The sequence below is a fragment of the Alligator mississippiensis genome, chromosome 1 (assembly GCF_030867095.1).
Source record: "Alligator mississippiensis isolate rAllMis1 chromosome 1, rAllMis1, whole genome shotgun sequence".
Lineage (NCBI taxonomy): Eukaryota > Metazoa > Chordata > Crocodylia > Alligatoridae > Alligator > Alligator mississippiensis.
The window spans coordinates 353,869,279-353,896,832 of record NC_081824.1 but is presented as its reverse complement, the minus strand read 5'-3'; the positions used below and the strand labels follow the sequence as shown (position 1 = coordinate 353,896,832).

The window sequence follows — 27,554 nt, the reverse complement described above, 5'->3', positions numbered from 1 at the left end:
AGCATGGTCATCACTGCTATGCAGACACTGGCATAATGGGATTCTTGTTGAGAGAACTATTTGTTTGAATACAGGTAATGTAGGGTCCCAAACAGATATGGTACCAAAGAAGAATGCTGGAAGAAAAATTGTGCTGCTTGTGAAAGTGGTTTAACTTGACTGGCAGAGGTTGGTAGGACCAAAACGAAGTGGGGAGGAAAGCCCAGCCTTCCTGACAGAAGGCAGGTTTTATTAGTAAAACTTTGTAGCAGACCAGACAATATTATTATCTGATCTGAATTCCACTGAAAACCTTCCAGCACACTACATAATTACCTGCTTTGATTCAAGTTTGTTAAAAAAAGGACAAGATTTGTTCTATATATAGTACTTGCTTTGTTTGATATTAAAACAGCCTTCTGTAAACCACTAGTCTGGATCTGTAACGTAATTTGAAGCAGCCACCTAGCTACTTGATCGGAAATATTCATTCTGGTTACAAGTTCAGGCTAGAAAAACAAATACTTAGAAGAGCAGTTTAGTGAAATGGTATTCCAGTAAAATCATTTACTGGCTTCTGGAAGATACATATTAACATAAATCAACAGGTTTGGGGTTGTTTTTTTTTTCTTTTGCTCAATGCTCACCTCAAGATCGAAGATTAGAAGAGATTAATGGTCTTAAATTTTAGTACTGGATCACTAAATTCCATTTGTGGTGACTCCTTGGACAACAGATTTTAAAATCTTGTCATTTTCTCACAAACTGCTAGAAGTGCAAACTAAACTTATTCAAAAGTATGAAGAAAGTGGCCTAACCTTTAAAATCATTGTGGGTGGGGCTGGTAGCACTGCTTATTAAGAATCTGGCACTTCTATTATAAGATGCTGCTTTCAGTTGTAATAGCTTTGCCAAATTAAACCCTTTGGACTTAACTGTCCCATGCCAAGTACCAGGGTGCCTCTGGTCTTTTAAAAATTATTATAAATTTCATAGAAAATAGTTAAATCTGTTTCTGAGAAAATAACTTAAAAAAAAAAAAAAGGGAAAGGTCATTTGTCCATCTTTTCCAGGCTTAAAAAAATCTGGAAGCCTTTCCTATGAGATGCTGCTAATGTTTCCGTGCTTTGAAGCCAGGAATTTAAACTTGCTTTTAAGAGAGAGGTGCCCTTATGTGACCCAATGAAAATCTGCCTAAATATGGTCAAATTATATTCCTTTGAATACTCACGATTTTTTTAGATTAAATAGATTCCCTAGTGATTCTACTCACAGTAAGTATGCTCGAGCCTCTCAGCACTTAGTTTTGATCAGCCTGTATAAGCACCATCTCTACAGAGCATCTGTAAGCTCCCTCCACACCAGGGATACAAACCCAGGTTTTCCATGTAGTAGCTGCTCCAGCCAGGAAGGGATTTGTGTCCTTTTTCTCCTGTGTCATCAGCATCCCATTGCTGATAGCTGGACAGCATGGAGGAAGAAGTATCCTGTCTCAAATATAAAGGGAAAAAAACAAGGAAGAAAATAAGTAGATTGGGACAAGCAGAACAATAGAAACTGAGACTGACTGGGCAAGTAGACGGGTACTGGACACCGATTAGCTGGGGAAGAACAATGAGATTTGGCTGAGGAGGAAGCGGGAAGTAGGAGACAACTAGGAGTAGGTGAACAAAGAGACTGGGGCAAAAGGTAGGGAGAAGGATGACTGAGTCAAGCAGCTAGATGTGGAGATTGAGGTAGGTTAAGGTGTCCAGAGAGGAAGACTAGGCCTGTGAGCCAGGGATGTGGGGGGAATTAGAAACAGATCAGATGAAAAAAGGGTTGAAAGAAATGAAAGTAGGTATGAGAAATAAATTGAGACTCAATGACCCTAGAGTGGGAGATTGGGATGAGGATAAGAAACATGGGTTCTGGGCAGTTGTGGAGTGATAGAAGTTATAGTTTAGAGATTCATAGATGTTAGGGGCTGGAAGGGACCTGACAGGTTGATGCTCCCTAACAGGAGACTGAGGGAGCTTGGATCTGGGAGACACATACTAGCTGCTTCATAATTGAGGGACTGAATCAGAGAGATGAAAGGTCTGCAGAGGTTGCCTACTGCTTCAAAATTAGAAGTTGTTGTTTAGTTCTTTTCATGGATTGTATGCTCGCCTTTATTGAGCCCAATGACCACTACAGGTAGAGCTTCCTGACTGGACCCTTACCAGGCTGTTGCGATCAGATTGAATCTTACTGGGCCCTGGGCATTTCAAGCCTCCTGACTCTGAATAGAGTTCAAGTGCTGCTCTTGCCTGGGCTGTCCAGGCACACCCTCAGGATGCAGGTCCTGTCTGGTGTCCCCTTCTGAAAGCTGAGCTCCTGGGGCTGGGGTTAGCATTTGAGTACCCTCACAACTTAAATTCACCCAGAGCTCCATCCTTAGGGATACTCTGGGCTTGCACTTTAGTTCCTCAGGAACATACAAGTGTACCAGGCTTCAAGTGGCAGTCTCTAAAATGGTTACTCTTTACTTAGTGTGAAAAACAGAGATCTAGACAAAACAATAAATCCTGCATGTGTCTTTTCCTGCCTCAGTTGCCTCACTGCTCTGCAGCTTCTTTGGGCTCTGAGATGTCTAGGATCCTTCTTAAGCTCATGGCTCTCTTCCCATTCCCAGGTTCCGTCTGCTCCAGGTCAGCTTGCTTTACTTTGGTTGGTTCCACATTAAGGACCTCCTCCTGAATTATCCTTCCTCCTTTGCTATAAAAAGCATTCTCCTGTCTTCTACCTCTGGTCCAAGTACCTCCTGTGTGACTCAGCGGGTGTGTCTACACATGTAATTAATGCAACTGAATATATTCTGACTCAATTTGAGCTGGAGTAAACTAATCCCAATGTCACCATTTACATGTGTTTAAGTGCAGTAATTAGTCTACTGTGCCCTAACTGTAGCACACATGTAGACAGCGATGCTTTACTGCACAGCAAATTAGTCTGCTGAGCAGTAAAGCATCTCGTGCAGATGTACTCAGTGAGTCTCACCTGGCCCATCTCACCTTTGTGATTCCAACACTTGGTATATTTTTAAGTTTGTTTTGCATTTGGGAATGTAGCACTCTCCATACTGCAGCCCACTGATGAGATGTTAGAGTAATCTGGTTCTCTTCACTTCAGCCGAACCACTGTTGTAGTGGTTGTCAGAAGAGATAGCTAATAAAGCTTAACAGACAACACTGTCCTTTGTCTGGCAAGGACCCATTTCAGCAATGATGGCAAATGGCTAACTCATCATTAATTGCCTCCCTGAATGTGAAAAACCATTTTATAACCACTGCCAGAATTCCTAAACCTTACTTAGAATAAGCAGTAAGAGCACTTTTACACATGCTCAAGGACTGGGGCAAGTGGCACTTTAGTTAGAGCGACTCCGAGAGCCACTCTAATTAAAGCGCTGCAGTGTTTCGTGTATCAGCATCACCATGCTCCAAAATGGCAGTGGGGGCACTTGAACTAAAGCTTGTGTGACGAGCTTTAGTTCATGTGCCCCAGCTGCCATTTTGAAGTGCAGGGATACTGATACACAAGATGCGGGAGGCTGTTGGAGCGTGCTAATGACCACACTTCAGCAGACTTGATTAATCAAATCTGCTCTGACATGTTGCAATTACCATGTTGGAGCAGGCTCCATTCTTGTGTGGGCACCCTAAGAGACTGCAACTGGAACAAGCCAGTGATAGGGAAAAGAAAGGACTGAGACTGGAGGAAACAGGGCAAAGAAGTGTGCCCGCTACAGTACCACTTTTGAGAGCCTTATGTGGGACCAAGGGCCAGTCAGAGTATTTCTCTACTGTCAGCAAATGTCTATGAAACATACTGATAAAATGTGTGTTTCCATCACCTCTGCTACTGGTTTACAGAGAGGGTGATAACTTATGATTGTCATGTTACTACATTAACTCCAGTAGCACAGGACTGTGGTTCGGTAGCTACTGGCAATGCAGGTGGATGTCCGTTTGGGACCATGTAATTTTTTTAAAACCAACTACGACGTTAAAAGAACATTATTAAGATCACAAAGTCAAATATTTGCATGTTGTAAAATGCACAAATTAAGGATGAAATTGCTCTGAGGATCATATAGTATGATGGTGGACAAACTTTTTGGCAGGCAGGCCACAAGTTAAGCCCCATTCCCCCCCTGAGAGCTACTCTGATTCCCCCCTTCCCTTTCCCCCTCCAAGGGACAGCTGATAGAGGTTGCACCCTAGGGTGCTGGAGCGGAGACAAGGGGTTCTTGTCTTGGGTGTTGCAGAGCAGGACAGTGCTGGGAGGGGAGGTACCACTGCCAAGAGCCAACTTAGCTGTTCTCTGACCATGCAACCATTAAAGTTTTATATGACAAGCCCTTAAATTGGCAGGAGCTGTGGGGCCAGGAAATCTTAATCTGGCTCTTGGCAGTGACCCCTCCTTTTGCAGAAGCATCCTGCGGCCTTTTTTTGCTTCATAGGGCTGGAGGCTATTGCTCCCCACTGCCATTCTGGCACCCCTGCTTTACTAAGCACCTGGGGCTTGGGTGCCATGCATAGGCTGGCTGTAGCACACATGCTGCATAGTTAACCCCTCTTTTACTGCTTTGCATCCTTGGGCTATTAAAGAGAAAAATGACATGCATTTCTTGGAAATATTTTAGAGGTGTGGAAAAACATGACTGTGCACTTGTCATGCACATACATCCTTTTTTTGGCAAGGGACTGTCTCAAGGCTGCCCCTTCTCAGATGCAATTGCTGTTATTTTATGGCCACAGCTGTTACAGGTGTCTTTACCCTGTGGCAGCCTCAGTAAGCCACCTTGTGAGGCAGCATCTGAAGATACTTTCAGTGAGGGATCTGCCATGTGCCCAGTGACAGCTTCTGGCCTTACACTTCCCAAAAGAGAACACGTAGGGCCCTGCCCCCACCCCCCAGCAGCATGCTGCCTTCAGCACCCAGGGCTCTGCATCTGCTGGTGCCTTCATGCCAGGCAGGTAGCAGCACTCTGGCATCTTCAGGACCTTGCAAGTTGCCACCTTTCAGAGCCTATGACACTGATAAGACAACTTTCACCCTTGGGCAACTGTATGCCAAACTCCACCTGTGAGGAGTCACTGGGGTCACCTGCAGCAGCCTAACCTCCCCCCCCACCCCAACTGGGCAGCCCCTTCAGTGGGAGCTCTCACATCCTCAGGATCCAAGCAGTTCCATAGGGCAGTGTGATGAAGGGTCTCAGAGCTGGCTCCAGGGCCCAACTACCCTGCAGGATCCTGGTGTCACAATAAGGTGCGGCTGGTCTGGGGCCTCCTTGTGGGGCAGTGACACTGGACCCCTAGGTGTGGGTGTAGCAGGGGGCATGTGGGACAAGAGGCTCAGCCTATGGCAGCAGCAGGGGGTCCAGGGCTGCAGGAGGGTTGCCCTGCTGTTTCTGGGTGCACCCGGCCCGGAGGATTTGGCAAGGGGCAATGATAAGGCCAGGCCATCCCAACTATGAGCTTGCTGCAAGCAATCCAGATACTGGTCTAATATTGCTATGCTGGGCTGAACTGAGCCCAGGGAGGTGTAGAAAAAACAAGTTCTGTGCCCTACTTCAGCCCTTCAAGCACTGTGATGGATGTTGACCCTAGAAGGAAGGAGTCAGTCTTACCCGTCTAATGGAAGTGAAGACTCAAGTGCTGCTGCTTCTGTGGCATGCACCGAGGACAGGGCTGTTCCTTCTCTCGAATCTGGCTAAGCAGCACAGGTCTTTATCCCACCACCATCATCCTTCCAACATGGCAGCAGACTGTTCCCTCCCCCCACCCCTGCCAGCCAGATGGCAGAGAATGGGTACCTCTGGCCAGGAAGTACAGGACCCATCGTTCCAGCCTCTGCATGGGGCTGTTCACACGTAGCCCCTCTGCCCAGGTCAAGTTTGCAGAGTAGCCAAGCAAGTGGGGCACAGCGGGTGCAATGGACTCCACCAGCCTGGCCCCAGCTGGCCTCCCACCTCAGGGAGCAGAGATTCCGAGACCCACATGCCTTGCATACCACAGTGGCAGTGTGCATGGGTGTTGAGGCCTGCATGCCACAAGCTGGCCACCCATGAGGCAGTAATTGAGGCTGTTGATTTTAAGACCCTTTCACTTTTTGTAGGAACTGGAAGCCCTAGTTGTAGCAAATGAGGTGGGGAATTACAGGAAAAGAAAGCTCTTAAGATTACAAAACTTGATTTGTTGTAATCCTGAGTATTTGGAGTTGATCCCTGTTTCTGCAAGAGATGCATACAGTAAAAATTTTGTAACCCCTTTGTACTGTAGGAAGGTACTTTTGCTTAGTGAAAAAATTTCTCATTTTCTGAATGCCCAATTGCGAACTATTGAAATCAGCAGGTGTTGCACTCTGAATAAACTAAGTAGGACCAGAATGCTAAGTATTTTAAAAATGAGCTTTTATAATCTCAGATCCAGCAGCTAGTGTTAGTGGTATTTTTCACCTTAATTTGTCTCTTAGTACCCATCTGAGAAACAGGACAATAACTTTGTTTCAACTCACAGAGAAGTCTGCAAAGATGATTTAGGATTACAAAAATGTGACAGTAATGAGCATAAATGGCCTGAGCCAAAATAAGTGAAAAAACATGTCCCCAATGAAGGTGACCTCCAGAAAAGTTTGAAAACCCTTGTCTCAGTTGTTCAGCAAAACAAAGTCTTTGGAATCTAGTCTTGTTTAGCACCTGGAATCCCCGCGTGTGACAGCCACAGAATTACATTCTACTCAGTTTCTGGCCCAACTCTCAACTTTTTCCTCAAGGGTCCTCTCACACAGGTTGTTTGAAGACTTGTTAAAGTTTACTTTGTAGAGCATGATGTAGGCTAGTTATCTCTAACATGACACATCACGGTACAGGAGAATGATCCTGTTCTCAACAATCATAATACTGTTCCCCTTGCAGAATCATAAATTTTCAGATGTAGTAGACTATATTTCTGATTTTTAATCTGAAAATGCTTTTAATCATCTACAAAACACGGCACAGTCAAAAAGGTTCAGCATAGCTATTCAATTAATAGCAATTTCCTACTTTGATAATATTTTAGCTATCAGTAAATACTGAAAGGAAATCTTATAACCAAAGTGCCTAACAAACCAAGTAAATAATTTCTGCATGTTCCTAACCTTTCCTCTTTAATAAACTTGGGGCACAAAACAGGAAAGAAGTCCTCACTATTTTAATATTCAGAAATATGACAGATATCTGTTATCCTTAGTTGTATTTAGAAAATACACTGACCACTATGCCAGAGAAATCCTTTTTCTAATAATATTTTTAGATTCAGTTTCAATAGCTTTACGTTTAACCTAAATCCTAATGTTTCTAGCTTCAATGGTCTACAGCTTTATTTGCTAGCATACAATTTGAAAGGATACCCCACATTCCATCCATTCTAGAAGCTATAGTGAAAGTAGCTGAAAATCAGAATTTAAGACTGGATTCTTTCAGGGTAGAACTGCACTTGGTAAGTGCCTTTAAAAAGATAATGTAAAACTCCATGTTTCTTGGTTTCTCCCCACCCCATATAAAACATAAGTACAAACCATTTTGAGTAATCCCATTTTTTTAAATATGAAGCACTGTACTTTCTAGTATTTTGTATAGTTCAAATTAATTTTTTGCTCTGCTAAAAAAAAAAAAAAAAAGAAATTAATAAAAATAGCATAATTTCTTTACCCAGAGCTGAAGCCCATAGTCTCATGACAGTCTCCTTCTTCTCTATTTACATTCTACTCTTGCAGCCTAGTTTAGCTTTGAGAAATTTAATGGAACTTCAAAAAAAAATAAAAAAAAATGAACAATTCTTAAGAGAAGACATCTTGCACATTTGCAAGAGGTAGTATGAACTCTATACATGTTAGCATGAGGTAATAAAAATGTCTTAGCTATCAGAAAAAAAGGAAAGAAGTAGATGGGACAGAAAAAACAAATATTTCAGTTAATGCAGCATAACATCATAAGCCCGGCATGCTCGGGACTGAGCACTTGCTAGAAACATGAAAACGTCATATTTTTTAAACTGGTATGGTGGCCGGTTGCTTAGGGAGGACATGGGTAGCAGATAGCAGCAGCTGGTTTTGGAGCAGTGGCTGCACGTGGAGCAATAACACAGGGTGACGAATGGTAGTGGCAGCCGCTGCGTGCAAGCTTCCCCCTCCGCATCTGGGAGGATGGGGGCGGAGCGGTAGCCAGTCCCGGAACACCTGGGGGAAGTGCTGGATTTTTGATAATTCTGGATTTGAGGTTATACTGTATATAGAGACTCAGATTCTTTGGCCAAAGATATTTTTTGGAAATAAGTGTCCAAATCTATTAGGAGGAATGAAAACTGAATATAGTATTGCACACAGTCTCCTTAAAAGTCTGTCTATGAAACTGGAAATAGGAGTCTTAGGTACATAATTTAATATAATGAAAGAACATATACAAAACTATAAAATTTGACCAAGTAACATCTGTGCCATCTTAGTTGTAACCTGGGGAGTAAAACTCTTTAGACATCATTTTATAGCCAGCAGCTCAAGAGAAGTGGTTAGTGGTTAGAGCAGTGATTAGAGGTTTAGATTAAAAAAATGTTTAAGAAATATGTCATAAGCTCTTTAAAAAAAAAAGTCAGAGCATTAAAAAAAAAAAGAGAGAGTATTATGCAAGCTGCTAAGTTATGTCTCTGAAGTATTAGTATGATCATGGTAGTACAGCACTTTGTCAATGTGCCATTAAGTCATGGAGTTGCATACAATGCTAGAACTTGGGTGTAATACAGCATCCTCTAGTGCTTTTACTAAGTAGTTATGAACATACAGAAGATGCTGTGCTTCAAGTGGGAGTCAGGTCCCACTTACTCATCTTTGCCCCAGTAGAAGTGGTTCTCCCCAATATTGCGGCCCCAGTGGCCCCGCCCCTAGATGATGACTGGCTATGAGGGTCATCATGGAGCCCTACCCCTCGCTGCCAATTGGAGAGGGGTGGGGCCACATAATAGGCAGCCCTCTCAGCCAATCAGTGGTGAGGGGTAGGGGCAGCAGCTTGGGCTCCCCTGTATGCCAGCAGCCTTCCTTCACCCCCCACTGTCAAGATGTGCTACCAGGCCACAGTACCATGAGGACTGCTGGCTCTCTCTGGGAAGCCAGCATTTTATTTTCAGTAAATTGTTTTTATTTTGCTTTTGGGGGGGGGGGGAGGGGTAGATTTTGCGATTTCCACAAAATCAAGCTTTTGGTCCCTAATAAAGATGATTCAATTTACTTTCACTGTCATCATAACCAGAGATCCTGGTTTTCTCTGATAAAAAAATCCCCAAAGTTCAGATTAAAAAAAGTAACTCAAAACCCACATTTTTGCCTGATTAAAATGAAGCACCATTATACATATATTAGTGGCATTTCATTTTAAATCATGGAAAAATGTAGATTTTGGGTTACTTTTTTATCTCTGAACATTAGGGATTTTTTTTTTTTTTTTAAATCAGAGAAAGCCAGGATCCCTGATCAAAACTACTATGTAAGTAACACGTTTTTAGTGTGCTGTTTGATATCTTACATAGGAATACTGAACCAGAAAGTATATTGTAAATATATTAAAAATACTGTTATCAGGAAAATTTCATCTAATGAAATACTGAAGGGGAAACTGAGAATTATACCATTTCAAATGCCAAGAGCAATTTCTTCTTTCTTGGGAACTCAAGACTCAGGCAGCTTTTACATGTATGGCAGAAAACATGTATTAGTATCTTTCAAATACTTAAAAAATTAAGTCAAAGAGGACTTACCAGCCTGTTTACATTTTCATACTGCTACATACTAAAATAAAAAGATTTCACAGAAGGCTTGAGAACAATTAAATATTTGTGCATGTCACCAATGAAAGTAGAGTATCTAAACAACGTGAAATCAAATACAAGGTAATATGTAGTTATTTATTTTTAAATCTGATTTTTAAAGGTCCTCTTTTAAACAAACAAATAAAATGTCCCCCACAATTTCAAGGACTTAACTTGTTTAGCATCTTCTCCACCATTCTTATCAAATCACCATAGTAACTTGAATAACCAGTACTAATAGGGTGCACTTGTATTAATTCCATTTGTGTAATAAGCTTTAAATACAATGTATTTTCAGTGAACATAGCAGAAAAACTATTTTTAACCGGCAAAACACAGCATTACATTTTCAAAGAAATTGTAAAAAAATTGACAAAATATATGTATATCAAAAGACAGTAAAGCTGAAATGTTTAGAGACTCAACCATTTCTATAACAAGTAACATTGGTTTTAAATTGCATACAAAGCAAAACAATGCCAACATGCCTCCAGTCTGTGAGCTATGATAAAATATCAAGCTACATTTAAAGTAGAGAAGCAAAATAAAAATGCCACAAATAAGAATTAACCCTGAGGCACATCCCCTTGCAGCTGAACACAGGAAACCCACTTGTCCACTTCTATAATGCAGAGAGCCTAACAACAAAGAAAAACACTCCTATTCTACCCTAGTGAAACCTTTCATTTCTCAAACTGTCTTCGCATCTTTAAACATTTCTTTTACTCAAACATCTTAATGAACGTTCAGTTCTATTAAACAAACACAGATTAGCAAGTCAGAGAAGCTCTTTAAGATAACCACTTTTCAAACCTTGCATAGTGACAGGTGGCATTGATATTGCTACCATAGCATCAGCAGAAGAAGAAAAATCTTTACTTCAAAGTGATGCACATTTGTATCACACAACTCATTTTTGCACAAAATTCAGTTTAAACTTTAATAAAATGGAAGTTTTTTTTTTTTTAAAGGGAAATATAAAGATAGTGTTCACAAACTTGGAAATAAAAAGATTAAGTACAAAAACAGAACATCCCTTAAAAATACAAAGCATAAACTTTCCATTGTAACAGCACCTTCTATCACCAAGTACATGCCACAAACTAGAACTTTAGTACAAAGCTGTCAAATGAAAGGTTTACTTTTTAATATAAACAAAGTGTAAAAATAATAATGGTTGCATTTTTCAAATTTAATGCTTTGCAAGTTTTTTGCCCTCCCCCTCCCACCACCCCAAAACATTTGGTAGCAATTTCAATATGCATTTGATATAAACAACAAGACTTGATTTAGGAACCATGATAAAGATACATTGTGCCTAGGACAGTATTATTGTATTTCTGTTCAACTTTAACAGAATTGGAATGCTCAAGGACACTGTTAAGTTCAGGGATACTTTCAGCAGTATCCCCAAAACCATGATAGTGTCCATAGTGCAAAGTATCTCCAACATCTTCCACCCACGAGGGCCTGTTAGATACAAAGCTACTTGGGCTTCCATTCTGATGTAAGGAACCACACATATCAGTAGAAGTATTCAGGGCTTTTTCTGGTTCCTCAGTGCCATTACTGGTATGAATTCTATGCCTATTGGTAGAGGTTATTCCAGGAACTAATGTTAAACTTTCGTCACGCCTGGTATCCATTCCACTGAGCTGTGCTGTGCCGGTGAAGTCCAAATGTCCATTGATGGCACATCCATTTGTCAATGCGTTCATTATGGGACTACTGCTATTCATATCTGCATTAAGAAATACACCTGTCACCAAAAATTGAGACTCAATTGAAATACATCAAAATGCTTCTGTTACAGTTCACTTATTTAAAGGCTTCTGTAAGTGGGTTCTGAAAAAAAAACTCAGTGCAAACCTCTTCCTCTTATTCCATGTCAGCACAGGAATTTAAGAGTGATATGGTCTGACATGATCAGTAAATTTGAGAGCAACTTTCATTTTATTTTTGGAAACATAAGTCATATCTAAATTAGAAATATAAATATACTTAACTATGTTAATCTTTCTGAAGGCAGAATAAAGTTAAAATAAATTTTAAGAAACTGCATGTGGTAAGTGTACGGTAAGCAGATACAAATCCAATCAATATTTTTAAAAGTAAAATAAAAGTTGTTAAATTATCTTTTTAGGCATAAATTTTAAACCAGGCTAAGGCTAAAAAAATATGTATGTGCAAAAACTGACTTTTATATGAGGGGAACTAGGGTTTTTAACAGCAGTGATTTCCTTCCTCTTTAATGACAGTTCTCAGAAAGTAGTACATTCTGACATAAGCAATACAAACAAATCTTATGGAACTAATATAAAATGTATTCCAGAATAGTTCATTTAGCCAGTGCCTGACCTGCAAAGGTATTAAACAGGAAAAATAATGTTTATATTTAATGACAGATTTCTGCACAATCCACACGCCAAATGCCATACAACTGCAACCGCAGAATGCACAGAAGACTAGAAGATTAGTAACAGGAAATAGTAAAAGCATGCATGCAAAACACTGACAGCTATTTTTAAGCAACCCCTCTTCTGATATTTAGTAATCAGTACAGTAATTGTTTGCAGTAAAAAATTAATCAGTCAATTTTCAAGCTTACGTTTTTGCAGTGGTACTCAAAGCACTAGCATTAAAATAATTATTGATTCTGCCATAAAAATATCTATTGGTGAAACATATATATACATTTATGTTAACGTATGGCCAAAAATTAGCAACAAAAACTTTTGTTTTCTATTTATCTGAACACATGCACATATTTATGTATAAATTAGTGCATAGACCCGTGTGCAGAAAATGATGACCTTTATTGTTTTATTTCTAGCTCAGGGCAGTTAGGAATTCTTTGGGTAACTCACCAAGTGATAAAACATCAGATCTTTTTAAAACAACAGGTAATGAGTACCACTGTTTCACACTAGAGAATCAGAAGGCTATCGTTCCCTTAACAGTTCTTTACATAAATATAATTGGATGTACATGACACTGGTACTTCATTTACAGTAAGTGAATACAGAGTTGTGTGTGAAATTTGCTAGGTGCAGTAACTGTTTCCTGTTTCATATCTATATTACCTATAATTACCACACTAAACTTACTAACTGTAGAGTACTACTGGAGGTTAGATTAAAAAAAAAATTCAATCAACACATCAGACTCACTACTTCAGTGATGAAGACACACAATAAAAAATTTGTTCAAGTGTTTATTAACTGAAAAGTGCAAATTCTTAACTATTTTAAAATAGGTTATTTTGGCTACCTTTGCAAAGTGAAGTTTAACAAAAATGCCATTACTGTTAATCAATATTCAAAAGTAGATAATGACTAGTTCTAGTGACAATTACAGAATGCTGATCTTTGTGGGAAACCACTACCTATAACAGTTATAGAAATTAAAAAAAGAAGCCAATTACTTCTCCATAAATATATCTGGTAACTATCACTGGCTTTTCACTATGTACTTTTAGATTACTGAATAAAAGATATTTTATTTCTAAAATATTGTAATATCTATCCAATATCATCCACTCTGGTGAATTTGACTTAAAGTATAAAGCACAAACTTTTGATCACAGTATGATTTAAAATATAAATATTCATTTCAAACTATAATAATCCATCCATATTGTAACTCCAGCCCTTTACCTACCAAGTGCATGAAGAAGCTGACCTAAGACAGTTTTCATTACCCGGCCATATACCCTCTAAGGTTATCAAAAAGTATTTTGATTGAGCAGCCCTTGAAAAAGCTTAGAAGTATTAAATATTTTCTACTACTATTATTACTAACAGCATGGGTTTTCATAAGGACAGATGCAGAATCCAAGCAGTGTTTCCTAAAGTATTTTAGTTGCAAATAGCTACCAACAAAGTCCTGCAGCATCCAGAGTCTCTTATCCAGATAAAACAAAGCAGTAATAGCTCACAGCAAGCCTCCTGTAGGCATATCGCTGTGTTTAAACAAATGTTGAATGCACTCTGGTTAAGCCTGGATTATTTTTAGCATCTGTTAAACTAGTTTGAAACTAGGTCAGTGGTACCACACATTATTTTGAAAACAATTTAAGTGCTATTTTTCCTTATTTTCTTATTGGCAATTAAATCTATTTGGTACCAGTGAAATCCATTATTTTAAATACTTCTGATTTTGCTTTTAAGCTGAAACTATAGTAACTAAAAGCAAGGCACATAAAATGTAAGCCTTTAATTAAAATGAAACAGCTACAGTGAACTGCTCTTTAGTTCAGATCTATCAGTAATATTTCCCTTATACCTTTACAAGATGTTCTATGAAACAACTAATCTTTGATAATCTACTTAAAACCCCAATCTAGTGGGTGTTACAGAAATACAATCGTTTTCAAGACTGGGGACAAAGATGTGCAAAAAAAATAAGAGTTGTTTTATATTTAAATTAAAAATAAAATGCATATTGATTCTTGCAACGACAAGGAGTTTGCATTGCAGAAACTGTGTAAATTTCAACCTCTTTTGGTCCAACAGAACCATTCTCCTGCTGTTTGGTGTCTTCAACCATTTGAATGTTGTTGTAGTTAACAGGAAATTGTCCACTCCCACCTGATACAACAGCAAACTCTCTATCAACGTGCATATTGTCAGCATCATCCTCAACTCCTCCATTCACCATTGGTAATAAGCCATCAAAATTATAAGCTGGTAAAAAAAAAAAAAGGAAAAAAGTGTTAGCTTTATTTTCATGTATAGATTTGAAAGGGCATAACCAAGCAATAAATTTGAGAACACATTTTTGTTATTAAAATAGAAATCTTGATTCACTGAAAACTGATTTATAAGCTTATGAAATATTTTTGAAAATATGCAAGAATGATATTCTAAGTTTGAAATAACTGAAGATGAGAGTTGAGAGCTTAGTTGCTTGTTCTTCACTCCAGAAAACTGACAAAAATTAGCTGTGCCTACTCTCTCTATCCATGTGTCTGCCTGTACATCAACCAGTTATTACCTTGATAAAGCAAAATAGAAGAAAAACAAGCTAACATTTAAAAATTACCTATCATTAGGCTTCATAGTTAGCACACTGGTATCAAGGAAAGCAGCTGACATCTCAAATAAAAGGATTCCAGCTCCAAATCACAAAGATGACTAGATTTTGAATGTTAACTTTCGTAACTACAATAGGTATAGGTTTAAATCTGAAGTAAAATTTTGGATTCTGGTGTCCCATCATATCATACATCAAGAACCATTATATTTCAAATTAAACGACTATCATTCAGTATATAGAGGGTATATTCTGAAGCTGCTGCTCACTTCTCAAGTTGAAGTTTTCCATAGTTTATAGCTATCTAATAGCAGCTTTGTTTATGTGGCATACACAGAAGAAACGTGCAAGTACAGAAACATAATTAATTTATTCAAGTACAAGATAAAGGAGTGGCTTAAATTTACCTTAGGCTTCTTTTGTTTTCCAACTGTATAGCTTCCACAGAGAGCCACACTTTCAGAGTCTTGTAACTAGCCATTTTATCATAAGAGTCTCTAAAAAATACCAGTAGCAATTGCTATGGCCTAGGGTGGATTAATCAAGATCCACATGCCCTATCGATACAAACTGCCTGCTCTCATCAATGCTCTCCTGCTTCCAGAACTTCTTCCGTAACTGTGCTTCAAAGTAGAAAGGATGGAGGTAGGCCACTGTAGCTCTGAGGGCAATGCAGTCACAGAATAGGAGGTATACCAATCTTTGTACAGTATGAATGATATATCATGTAATTCATGATGTTGGGGGGGTTGGTTTCCATGCAGAATAAGGAGGTTTCCATGCAGGCTGTGTGAAAAACAGCAGGTCTGCTATAAAATACTTGCAGAAAGTTGGGGCGAGAACCATCTGTTTGCCTTGATATTCTTTGGAAGTCTGCACCACAGAAAATCTCTTGTGTGCTTAGGGGGCCAGACTAATGCACCTATGCTATCTGTGTCATAACACCTTAATTTCTAGATATTTGGCCCAAAGTGGAGTTTGAATTTAAAAAAGAATTTCTTATTCAGTGCTTGGGAATAGTAACACAACTCAAGGACGATCCTTAAGATCCTTTAGATCTAGACAAGTTACAGAGGTGGGCGGATGAGAATAGGATGGAATTTAACACAGACAAGTGCAAAGTACTGCATGTAGGGAGAAGGAACCAGCAACACACCTATAGGCTGCGGAACACCCTTCTTGTCAACATGGCGGCAGAAAGGGATCTTGGAGTCACTGCTGACTCCAGGATGGACATGAGCCGCCAATGCGAGGAAGTGGTCAGTAAGGCTAACCGCACCTTGTTGTACATCTACAGATGCATCACAAGCAAGTTCAGGGAAGTGATCCTTCCCCTCTATGCAGCATTGGTCAGACCACAGTTGGTGTACTGCGTCCAGTTCTGAGCACCGCACTTCAAGAGGGAAGTGGCTAGCATTGAGAGGGTCCAGAGGAGGGCCACTCACCTGGTCAGGGGGCAGGATGAAGAGAGGCTAAAGGGCCTGAACCTATTCAGCCTCCACAAGAGAAGGCCGAGAGGGGATCTGGTGGCCGTTTAAAAAACAAAAAACAAAAACTCAGCAAGGGGAACCAGCGGGAATTGGGGGAGATTCTGTTCCCCCGGGCACCACCCGGGGTTACTAGAAATAACGGCCACAAATTGTTAGAGAGAAGGTTCAGGGTGGACATCAGGAGACATTACTTTACAGTTAGGGCTGCCAGCCTCTCAAATGGGCTCCCCACTGAGGTGATACTCTCTCCTACCTTGGGGGTCAAGTGGAGGCTAGACAAATATTTGGCTGGGGTGATATGACCCTGGCACCCATTCCTACCCAGGGCAGGGGGTCAGACCTGATGATCTGTTTAGGTCCCTTCCAACCATAAGCACTCAAAACCCATGATACTCAAAACCCATATGCTAATTAGTGCCCTGCCTAGAACTAGCTAATATGAAACATTAAACACAAGGATGTATCTGCAAACTTTCAGGGAATGAAAGTCCATGTGAAAAACTTTCACACAGATCACTTATCCAAGGTAGGTCTCTCCCTTCTTGGAAGTGGCATGGACTGGTAGAGACAAATTCACCGCAGGCTGAATTTGAGTGTTTGAATTGTGCCATGAAATATGGCACCTGGTACAAAGTTCACCACCCGAATGAAAAACATGGAAAGTGTCATTTTTTAAAATCCTTTACAAGAAAAGCATGAAGACAATTTCTTTATCACCAAAGAGACTGAAAAAGAAGTGTTCTCTGATGCGGCCGGGAGCAGCCCAGATTGCCTGATGAAGGACTCCACAGCTCTGGGGGACAAGCTGAAGGAGACAGGTGGACAGCTGGTCTTCTCATCTGTTCTCCCAGTGAGCAGACGTGAACAACGCCATGAGACATGTATCAGGGAGGTCAACTTGTGGCTTCAGAAATGGTGCCTCGAGGCGGGCTTCGGCTTTTTGGACCATGACCCATACTTCAGAACAAGAGACATGCTTGAGTGGGATGGGCTTCACCTCTTCCTCAAAGGTAAATGTGTGCTCTCTTTCAGGTTGGCTGATCTCCTCCAGTGGGCTTTGAAGTAGGTTTGTCGGGGGAAGGGGAGGATGAGTATGGAGGGAGCCATGGAATACCGAACCAAGAGACACCCACAAGATCATCCCAGGTATGTAGCAAAGATCCTATTGGACAGCAGTTTAAGGGGGGACCAGGGACAGCCACCAGGGGAATTAGGTGGATATACACAAATGCCAGAAGCATAGGAAATGAGCAGGAGGATCTAGAGCTCTTGCTAGTGAGCAACAACTTTGACCCAGTGGGACTAACTGAAACCTGGTGGGGCTCTTCTCACGACTGGGTGGTAGGAATAGAGGGCTATAAGTTGTATAGGGGAGAGAGAATAGGGAAAAAAGTTGGGGGAGTTGCTCTCTATGTCAAAAAAAACACTACACATCTTCCCTAATCAAATTAGGGTCAGAGGGTGGTCAAGCAGAGACTTTGTGGGTTAGGATCCAAGGGGCTTGGGGTGAAAGGGATCTGGTAGTGGAGGTCTACTACAGGCCGCCGCACCAGGATGACAAACTAGACCAGGAATTTTCCAAGCAGCTCGAAGAGGCTGTGAGGTCTAGAGATATGGTAGTCATGGGGGACCTTAAGTACCCAGACATATGCTGGGAGGAGCAGTCAGCTAGATCTAACTGCTCTCACACATCTTAACCTGTATTCAGGACCTCCACCTAACACAGGAGGTGTCCCACCAGGCGCAACGCCTTGCTCGACCTGGTGTTGGCCACAGGGGATGACCTGGTGCGGGACCTGCGGATTCAAGGCAAATTAGGGGACAGCGATCACCAAATGAGTAAATTCACTATCCAGCGAAGGGCAGGCATTATACCTAGCAGGGAACGGGTGCTGAACTTTAAAAAAAGCTGACTTTAATAGACTCAGGGGATTGGTTAGCAGGGTGCTAGGAGCTAAGAACTTGGATGCGTTGGGGGTCCAGGATGGGTGGACATTCCTCAAGGAAACCATTGTTGGGGCTCAGAGTGAATCAATCCCTGGCAGAAGAAAGAGGGCAAGGGGGCCAGGAAGCCCCTTTGGCTAACCAGGGGCATCCAAGTTACCTTAAGGGCAAAAAAAGAGGTGTACAGGAAATGGAAGCAGGGGGTAGCTGGCAAAGAGGAGTATACTTCTTTGGCCTGCACCTGCAGGGAGTTGGTTAGGAAGGCCAAGGCAACTCTAGAACTCAGGCTAGCGTCAGGGATTAAGGACAATAAAAAGTCCTTCTTTAGGTACGTTGGGAGCAAAAAGGGTGCATGGTAGTGTAGGACTCATATAGGACGAGCAGCGGGGCTTCGTGACAGATAGCAGGGACAAGGCAGAGCTCTTCAATGAGATTTTTGCCTCTGTTGTCTTAAATGGGAATCTAGACGAACCCTCAACATACATCACAGACACCAACAAAGGGAACATCAGCCGATCAATGGTCAGTGCCGACACGGTAAAAAGACACTTGGAGGGACAGGATATATTCAAATCACCAGGGCTGGAGGGACTCCATCCATGGGTAATGAAGGAATTAGCGGGGGTCATAGCTGATCCACTGGCAAGGATATATGAGCGCTCATGGTGCTCATGTCAGGTTCCAGAGGATTGGAAGAAGGCCAACGTTGTCTCAATCTTTAAGATGGGGAGGAAGGAGGACCCAGGGAACTACAGACCAGTCAGTCTTACCTCTATCCCTGGGAAAACCCTAGAAAAAATTATCAAGGAGAACATCTGTGGGAGCCCGCTGGCTAATGTGATGTAGAGGGGTAACCAACATGGGTTTTTAGCAGGCAGGTCCTGCCCGACTAACCTAGTTTCCTTTTACGACAAGGCCAGCAATTGTTTAGATGCAGGAGTCGAGGTGAATGTTAACTATCTGGACTTCAAGAAGGCCTCTGACAAGGTATCCCATACCATCCTTATAAATAAACTGAAGGGATTTGCCTTGGATGATTACACAGTAGACTGGGTAGCAAATTGGCTCAAGGGTTGCACTCAGAGGGTGGTAGTGGATGGGTCGGTGTCAGCCTGGAAAGATGTGGGCAGTGGAACCCCTTAGGGCTCAGTTCTGGGGCTGGTGCTGTTTAACATCTTCATCAGTGATCTGGATGAGGGGGTGGGAAGCACCCTGTCCAAATTCACGGACGACACAAAATTATGGGGTGCAGCTAACACCCAGGAGAGGAGGAACTAGATCCAGGCTGACCTAGACAGGCTGGGGAAGTGAGCAGAGAGCAACAGGATGCAATTCAATAAGGACAAGTGCAAGGTGCTTTATCTAGGGAGGAAGAACTGCCATCATACCTACAGGCTGGGGGGCAACCTTCTCAGCTCCACTGAGGCAGAAAAAGATCTTGGGAGTCACTGTTGACACCAGGATGAACTTGAGTCGACAATGTGATGAAGCAGTTGGCAGAGCCAATCACACCTTGTTGTGCATCTGTAGGTGCTTCACAAACAGGTCCAGGGAAGTGATTCTCCTCATCTATGAGATACTGGTCAGACCGCAGCTGGAGTACTGTGTCCAGTTCTGGATGCCGCAGTTCAAGCAGGATATGGACAATCTGGAGAGAGTCCAAAGAAGGGCCACTCGCCTGATTAGAGGCCTGCAGGGAAGGTCCTATGAGGAAAGGCTAAGGGACCTTAACCTCTTCAGCCTCTCCAAGAGAAGGCTGAGAGGGGAACTCGTGGCTGCATACAAATTCATAAGAGGAGAGCAACATGAAATAGGTGACCATCTGGTCACCAGGGCACCCTCTGGAATGACAAGGAACAATGGCCATAAGCTGACAGAAGGCTTAGGCTAGACATTAGGAGAAAGTTCTTCGCGGTCAGGGTTGCCAGAACCTAGAACGGGCTCCCAAGGGAGGTGGTGCTCACCCCATCTTTGGGGGTCTTCACGAGGAGAGTGGGCAGGCACCTGGCTGGGATCACATGACCCTGGGGTTGGTGACTCTTTTCTTGCCTGCCAGAGGCAGGGGGTCAGACTAGATGGCCGACTGAGGTCCCTTCCAACTCTATGAATCTAAGATGTTTGAAAAGAGCAATTGGTTTGACACTTGCTCAGTTTTGTTAAGAAGCAACTGAGACTCAAGCAATTTCCGAAAGGACAAAATAAGCAGGGGCTCCATGCAGGCTGTGCAAAAAACAGCAGGCTTGCTACAAAATATACTTACCAGCAAGCAGAGAAAATGGTGGGAAGTCCTGTAGTTTTGGGGCAGAGGGGAAAGGGAGAAGGGGGTGCAGGGTGGGGCTGCTTGCAGCAGGAGGCAGGAAGGCTTCACCAGGGTCCACAGATCCCCAGCCTGCCCCCCCCCCCCAGCTTTCACTTCCTGCCCTCATAACAAGCATAGGGTGATGTAGCTCAGTGAAGCCTACGGTGCTGGGGGAGCACACAGACAAGGCTATGTGGGAGGAGGCACCTATCAGGGGTAGGTGTGGGGAGGGGAAGGTGGAGCCACCTGACTGTGATGGCAAGGAAATTGGGTTTGGAAGGGAGGGGGGCAGGGCAGCTACGGCTCCTGCTGGTGTAGCCCGTGGCATGTAGCCCTTGGCTACTAGGAAGCTGGATAGCCCTATTTTAGAACATGGGTAGGCCCAAGTCTTACTGCAGGGCTCATGACAAAATATGTTTATACATGCTTTTGTATAGAACTCAGTTATACTCTGTGCAAAAACTAAAACCCCCACACAAACAAACCCTAGCCATTGCCAAACAGTTGAGGAACAAGAAAAAAATAAGTAAAAAAAAAAGGCTATGAGATCTTTATGATTGTGGAACCAAAAGTTGTTCTACAATCCCTCAAGAACCTTTTCATGAATCAGCTTCTCATACAAAATTCCTTCCAGCAGCCACTGCTACTCAGATGGCTCTCATTTTGCAAAACCATAGCATATGCTCCTCCAGAGTAGAAACTTACAAAAACATTTTTAAAGGATGGCATCAATCCTTGTTGTGAATTTTATTCATATCTGATTCAGGTTGGCATTAATTTCTGACTCTGTTAAAGTGTTTATTCCCTTTAACCTCATCAACAGTAATCCTTCCCCTTTCACCTTTGAAGTCTTACCTTCAGTCCTTGCTTTCTTTAATCCAGCAGACTCCATATCTTCAAAGGATCTCTTTCGACTTGTCCCACCATTGAGAGGATTGGAACCTGCATTCTGATGAACCCCATTTAAAGTGCCATTACTATAGAAATGATTCAGGTGACAGTTCTGGAGGTTCAAGAGAAACTGGGCACATTCTTGGAAGCCCTGGGTATGAGCAAGGTCTGCTGCTGTCAGGCCACTGGCATTTCTCAAGCTGCACAATACAAATAAACTGAATTACACTCATTCATCAACTTAGCTGGACTGCTGCTGCTGCTCTTACTGACTAACTATATGTAGGTGATGAGAGAAAATATAAAACTTAGCAAATTTCCATTAAGGAATTAGCTATCAATCTTAAGATTCATAACTAACTTAACTCAACTTTTTGCACATATCTGGCTTCTAAGCAAAATTTGGGAGACAATACACTTATGTAAAATCAACATAACTAAGTGCCTTTAAAAAAAAAAAAAGCATCTTCCTATTTAAACTTCTTACAATGCTTAATTCCTAAAGTTAGTCTGAAGTATCTGACATTTATATGAACTTCAGACTTTAGTCTTGAATACTGAATTGTACTATTTTCTGTAGTTTATTCTGATAATCTATTGCTTTATCTTGAATAAAAAAAATTAAATACTCAAAACAAACTTAGCATGACTTGGAAATTGTCCATGGCATTCTGATGTCTAAGACAATGAGAATAACATCAGTAATCTTCCTAACAATAAAATATATACACACACACATATATATATATATGCTATGCTTAGTTATGCTTTGCGTGTCTTTTTTCTGCTTTGTTTCTTATTACAAAGTATGTGACATTTATAAATGGCAGATTTTTCTGTAATTTGATCCAGAATTTTTCCAACTAGGTGACTGATATGGGATTCTTAATTTTCTGATGCAAAATGATGAAATCAAGACAGATAAGATACTAACAACTGTAGAAACAGGTTTGATTTGAAAGAGTTTTCCTTTGGTCCTTCTCTTTTGAAAACCATTTACACAACTGGCTTCTATGATTAGAAACATATACAAAAAATGTAAGAAACAGCTAGTGTAGACTCAGTAGAGTAGGAACAGAGAAATTAGAGGGCAGAATAGGGGATGTTGAAAAATCTTTCCTTTCTTGAAACACTAGGAAGCAGGTCTCATGAAAATGGGATTTTACATCTATGTTCTATGACTTAGTATCTTGGGCAAGAAAACATACTACTTTATACCTTCCACAAAAAGATAGAATTACCAACAGAATAAGAATTTTGAAGGTTAAGTGAGGCTAATCTATATGTTCCTTTGTTATATTTCAGGGAAGTTCCAACAAACTGCTCTTAAGCAAATATACAAGAAAACAAAGGAACATGATCAAGTTCTATACAGGGTCGAAATCTCAGCAAGCCAAAAATACAGACTGAATAATGTAATTTTCTATTCAATAAGAACTCTTCTGCCATTACTAATGGTACAGAAACATTAAGCAAGAGAAGTGTCTAAGAGTACTTGAGAGCTGGCATGAAGCCCTAACGCTTGACATGGTATGGAATAAGGAATGACAAAGGGCAAAGAACAGAGCTGCTTCCTAGAATATTGCGACTTCCTGGCCATACAGATCAGGAAGAGATGAATTACTTCAGAAGCAATTTAAGCACAGTCGAGACCAATTCCTTAGCAGACAGATACAGTTAGATTAAGCAAAGTAAGAATGGGTAGAGCAGGTGGAACACAGGTTCATTTCTTTTAGTTTATGCAATTAGAAATGCCATTAACTAAGGAAGATCAAGGCAGCTTCCTTTCTTACAAAGTCATCCGTTACACACCCTATTTGGTACTGTTAATTTATTCATGCAGCACAGTATTTTTTTAATGCAGTATTTCCAAGTCTTTGAATTATACCCTTTGTTAAGTATCAAATTCTATATCTACTTAGTTCAACATCTGAAAGAATAAAAGATAGTTTTCTATCCTCACTCAGTTGGGGGTGGGTAAAAGAGTAGAATACAAGCATGGACAGACTGCTTAATGTCTCTGAATCTCTGCTATGGCTTTTCAAAGTCGCTCACTGTTCTGGTATCAAGCAAATCTTCTAAACAAGGTGTGTATATGAATTTACAAATGACTTTGAACAATACCTCTGAGTTACAGAATCACTTAATTTTAATGAGTGATAACTCAGATACTATTAATTATCAGTTATTATTAAAGTATTTCCCTGCTTAATACTGTGAAAAAGTAAGAGTAAGGTTATGATGATATACACTACCATTTTCCAAAGTGGCAATGGAACGAGAAAAACTAGCAAGTGGTGCGGAAGAGACTGTATACATTAAGATGTGTAGTCCTTTAACACCATGTGACCAAGTTGCCGGGAATGAAAGAAGTCAATTAGCTCGATTTTCCAAAAGTTGGCAATGCTCTTCCACACATCCCAAATTTTTAAGATTAATAGAGCAAAAGGAGAGAAGAGACGTAATGAATTAGAATTTCTGGAAGGAACAGCTTCTCTTATTCAAAGGTCTTCATGTACACAATGAAATTGCTATGAGACTATTATAACAATAGTACTGTGGCAATCTGTATGGTACCAAAGAACTATATACTGTATAAGATCATGGTCTATATCCCAGAGAGCTAGCAAATTCACCGTTCATAAAGAATGAAATATTCAAATTGGATCTTAACTGGACAAAGCCAATATATATTTTATACTTTAGGAGATTTAGGAACTTGAAAAAAAAAAAAAAAAAAAAAAAAGAAAATGAGGACCAAACTGGACTTGACAGAAAAGTTGTAAAAATCCAGATGTCCTCAAAAAATGGTATATTCTAGGAGTTGGCAGCATTCAGCTGTGGAGCCAGGGAGCTTTGCTGCACTGAACCAGGTTGATCTGGCCTACAGCTCCAAAATCTTGCCTATTGCTGGTATAGTCTACAAGTTTGGCTCCCCTGTTTTGGGCCATTTTCTAAACGAAACTTGTTTCACAAGCATATAAAATGACAATGAGAGGCTAAGAGTGCTGTGAAATTTTAATGGATGTTAACATTGGGAAAGACCGCAAAGCACTCAGTTAGCAATATTCATAGAATTCAAAGGAAAAAACCACTAGAATCAAGCAGTGTTACTTGATTTCAGTGCTACTTAATTTGAATAGAGTTCATCCCTTTAAGATACCCATATACTTGCTGAATTTGTGTTTCCAAGAGGTGCCATAAAAAGGACTGGGTGAGATTTGCTGCCACTTCTGGACAGAATATAGGAGCATAATGAATAACAATAATCTCATACACAGTCTTTTAAAACATCCAAGTTAGAGCATATGCATGCATCAAAAAGCTAAGGCCTCCAAAAGCACTGCTCTGGATTGGGGCTGTTACAGACTTGGACTGAAATTCCCAAGCAGCACTTATATAAACGGATAGCTCTCTGGCTCCACAGCCATATGCTGACATCTCCTTTCAGGATCGAGTTCAGGATCCTGACAAAAGGAAGAAAGGAGTGCAGCACAGTATGGACCCGGGACTTCAGAAAAGCAGATTGATTCCTCAGGAAACCGATGGGCATGATCCCCTGGGAGGCCAGTTGGAAGGGGAAATAAGCCCAGGAGAACTGGTTATATTTTAAAGAAACTTTATTGAGGGCACAGGAACAAATGATCCCTATGTGCAGAAAGTATAGCCTACATGGCAGGACACCAGCTTGGCTTGGCAGAAAGAACTCTTCAGTAAGCTTAAACACAAAAAGGAAGTTTACAAGAAGTGGAAACTTGGACAAACAACTTGGAAGGAGCATAAGAATATTGCTCAGCCATGCTGGGATGAAATCAGGAAGACCAAAGCACAACTGGAGTTACAGCTAGCAAGGGATGTGAAAAGTAACAAGGGTTTCTACAAGTATGTTAGCAACAAGAGGCAGGTCAGGGAAAGTGTAGGTCCCTTACAGAATGAGGGAAACAACCCAGTGACAGATGAGGAAGAGACTGAAGTACTCAAGACTTTTACCTGGGTCTCTAAAAACAATGTCAGCTCTCAGACTATTGCACTGGGCAGGACAGTTTGGAGAGATGGTGAGCAGCCCTCAGAGAAAGAAGGGACTATTTAGAAAAGCTGGAGGTGTAAAAGTCCATGGGGTCAGATGCAATGCACCCAAGGGTGCTGAGTGAGTTGGCTGATGTGACTGCAGAGCCACTAGCCATTATCTCCGAAAACTCATGATGATTGGGGAGGTCCCAGACAACTGGAAAGGGAAAATATAATCCAACTTTAAGAAATGGAAGGAGGATCCAGGGAACTACAGAGTAGTCAGCTTCACCTCAGTCCCTGGAAAAGTGATGGAGCAGGTCCTTAGAAATACATTTCTAAGCATTCGGAGATGAAAGAAAGTGATCAGGAACAGTCAGCATGGATTCACCCAGGGCAAGTCATGCCTGACCAGCCTAATTGCCTTCTATGATGAGATGCCTGGCTCTGTGGATGTGGGGAAAGCAGTGGATATGGTATAATACCTTGACTTCAGCAAGGCTTTTGATACTGTCTTCCACAGCATTCTTGCAAGCAAGCTCAGGACATATGGGTTGAATGAATGGACTGTAAGGTGGACAGAAAGCTGGCTGGATTGTTGACTCAACAGATAGTGATGAATGACTTGAGGTCTAGTTGGTAGCTGGTATCAAGTGGAGTGCTCCAGGTGTCGGTCCTGGGGCTGGTTTTATTCAATAACTTCATTAGCGATTTGGAAGACCGAATGGACTGCACTCTAAGTGAGTTCAAGGATGACACTAAGCTGGGAGGGTAGTAAATAGGCTGGAGGGTAGGACTAGGATTCATAGTAACCTAGACAAATTGGAGGACTGTGCCAAAAAGAAATCTCATGAAGTTCAACAAGGAAAAGTGCAAAGTCCTGCAGTTAGGATGGAACAATCCCATGCACTGCAGGTTGGGGACCAGCTGGCTAAGCAGCAGCTCTGCAGAAAAGGACCTTAGAGATACAGTGGACAACAAGCTGGACGAGAGATAAATGTGCCATAGTTACCAAGAAGGCTAATGGCATACTAGGCTGCATTAGTAGGAGTGTTGCCAGCAGATTGAGGGAAGTAATTATTCTGTTCTATTTTGCACTGGTGAGCCTACATCTGGAGTACTATGTCCAGTTTTGGGCCTGACACTATAAAAAGAATGTGGACAAATTTGTGCGAGTCCAGCAGAAGACAACAAAAAAGGCTTGGGGGCTGGGGCACATGACTTCTGAGAAGAGACTTAAGGAACTGGACTTATTTAGTCTGTAGAACAGAAGACTGAGGGGGGATTTGATAGCAGCCTTCAGCTACCTGGAGGGTTCCAAAGAGGATGGAGCTAGACTGTTTGCAGTGGTGGCAAATGACAGAACAAGGAGCAAAGGGAAGTTTATGCTGGATATTAGAAAAAACTCTCACTAGGCAAGTGGTGAAGCACTGGAACAGGTTACCTAGAGAGGTGGTGGAATCTCCATCCTTGGAAGTTTTTAAGGTCTGACTCGACAATGGAATCATCTAGCTGGGGCTGGTCCTGCTTTGTGCAGGGTGGTTGGACCAGATGACCTCCTGAGGTCCCTTCTGTCGCGGGGCACCTCGCTGCCCCGCTCCTAGAGGGGAAAACCGCTGGTGGAAAAGCCCTAGCAGGGATAATGAGCACAGCTGTGAGTTGCCAGGGCAACCCCAGATAGATTAACTCACACCCAACGGCAGTCAGCTGGTAATGTATGGCAGGGCCTGGCCCTTATAAAGCCCAGGGCTGAGGCCAGGCTGGCAGTTCCCTGCCAGTGGCCAGGGAGGCAGGAGCTTGGATGCGAGCATTGCAGGAACTGCTCTAGCTGAGTGAAGGAGGGCAACTCGAAGAGGTTTGATCACCATGGTTTAGCCAGGTGGCTTATAGTTATGTTATAGCCAGGAGGCTTGCGTTGTGATTTGTTTTGCTATTACACCGGTGGCTAGGGTGAGGCTATAAGGGGTTGGAGGCAGCCTCATAGGGACCCCCAGAGGAGTGGGGGCCCCAGCATACTCATTGGGGACTCGCAACGAAGGGTGA

General features: G+C 41.6%; 1 protein-coding gene across 4 annotated transcripts in view; it reads right to left on the bottom strand.

The window, feature by feature from the left end:
* Window positions 1-9,920: 9,920 nt before the first annotated feature.
* The window catches only part of ANKRD10 (ankyrin repeat domain 10), a 54,639-nt gene continuing 37,005 nt past the window's right edge, over window positions 9,921-27,554 (bottom strand). For 2 of the 4 annotated variants that reach the window (XM_059721076.1, XM_059721078.1), the window contains 3 exons: window positions 21,468-21,703; window positions 14,435-14,530; window positions 9,921-11,604 (listed from right to left, as the gene is read on the bottom strand). In XM_059721076.1, coding sequence (XP_059577059.1) covers window positions 11,135-11,604; window positions 14,435-14,530; window positions 21,468-21,703 — 802 coding nt within the window. In that variant the 3' untranslated portion in view covers window positions 9,921-11,134. The remainder of the gene's footprint in view (window positions 11,605-14,434; window positions 14,531-21,467; window positions 21,704-27,554) is intronic. The other 2 variants (XM_059721077.1, XM_059721079.1) reach the window with 1 other exon arrangement.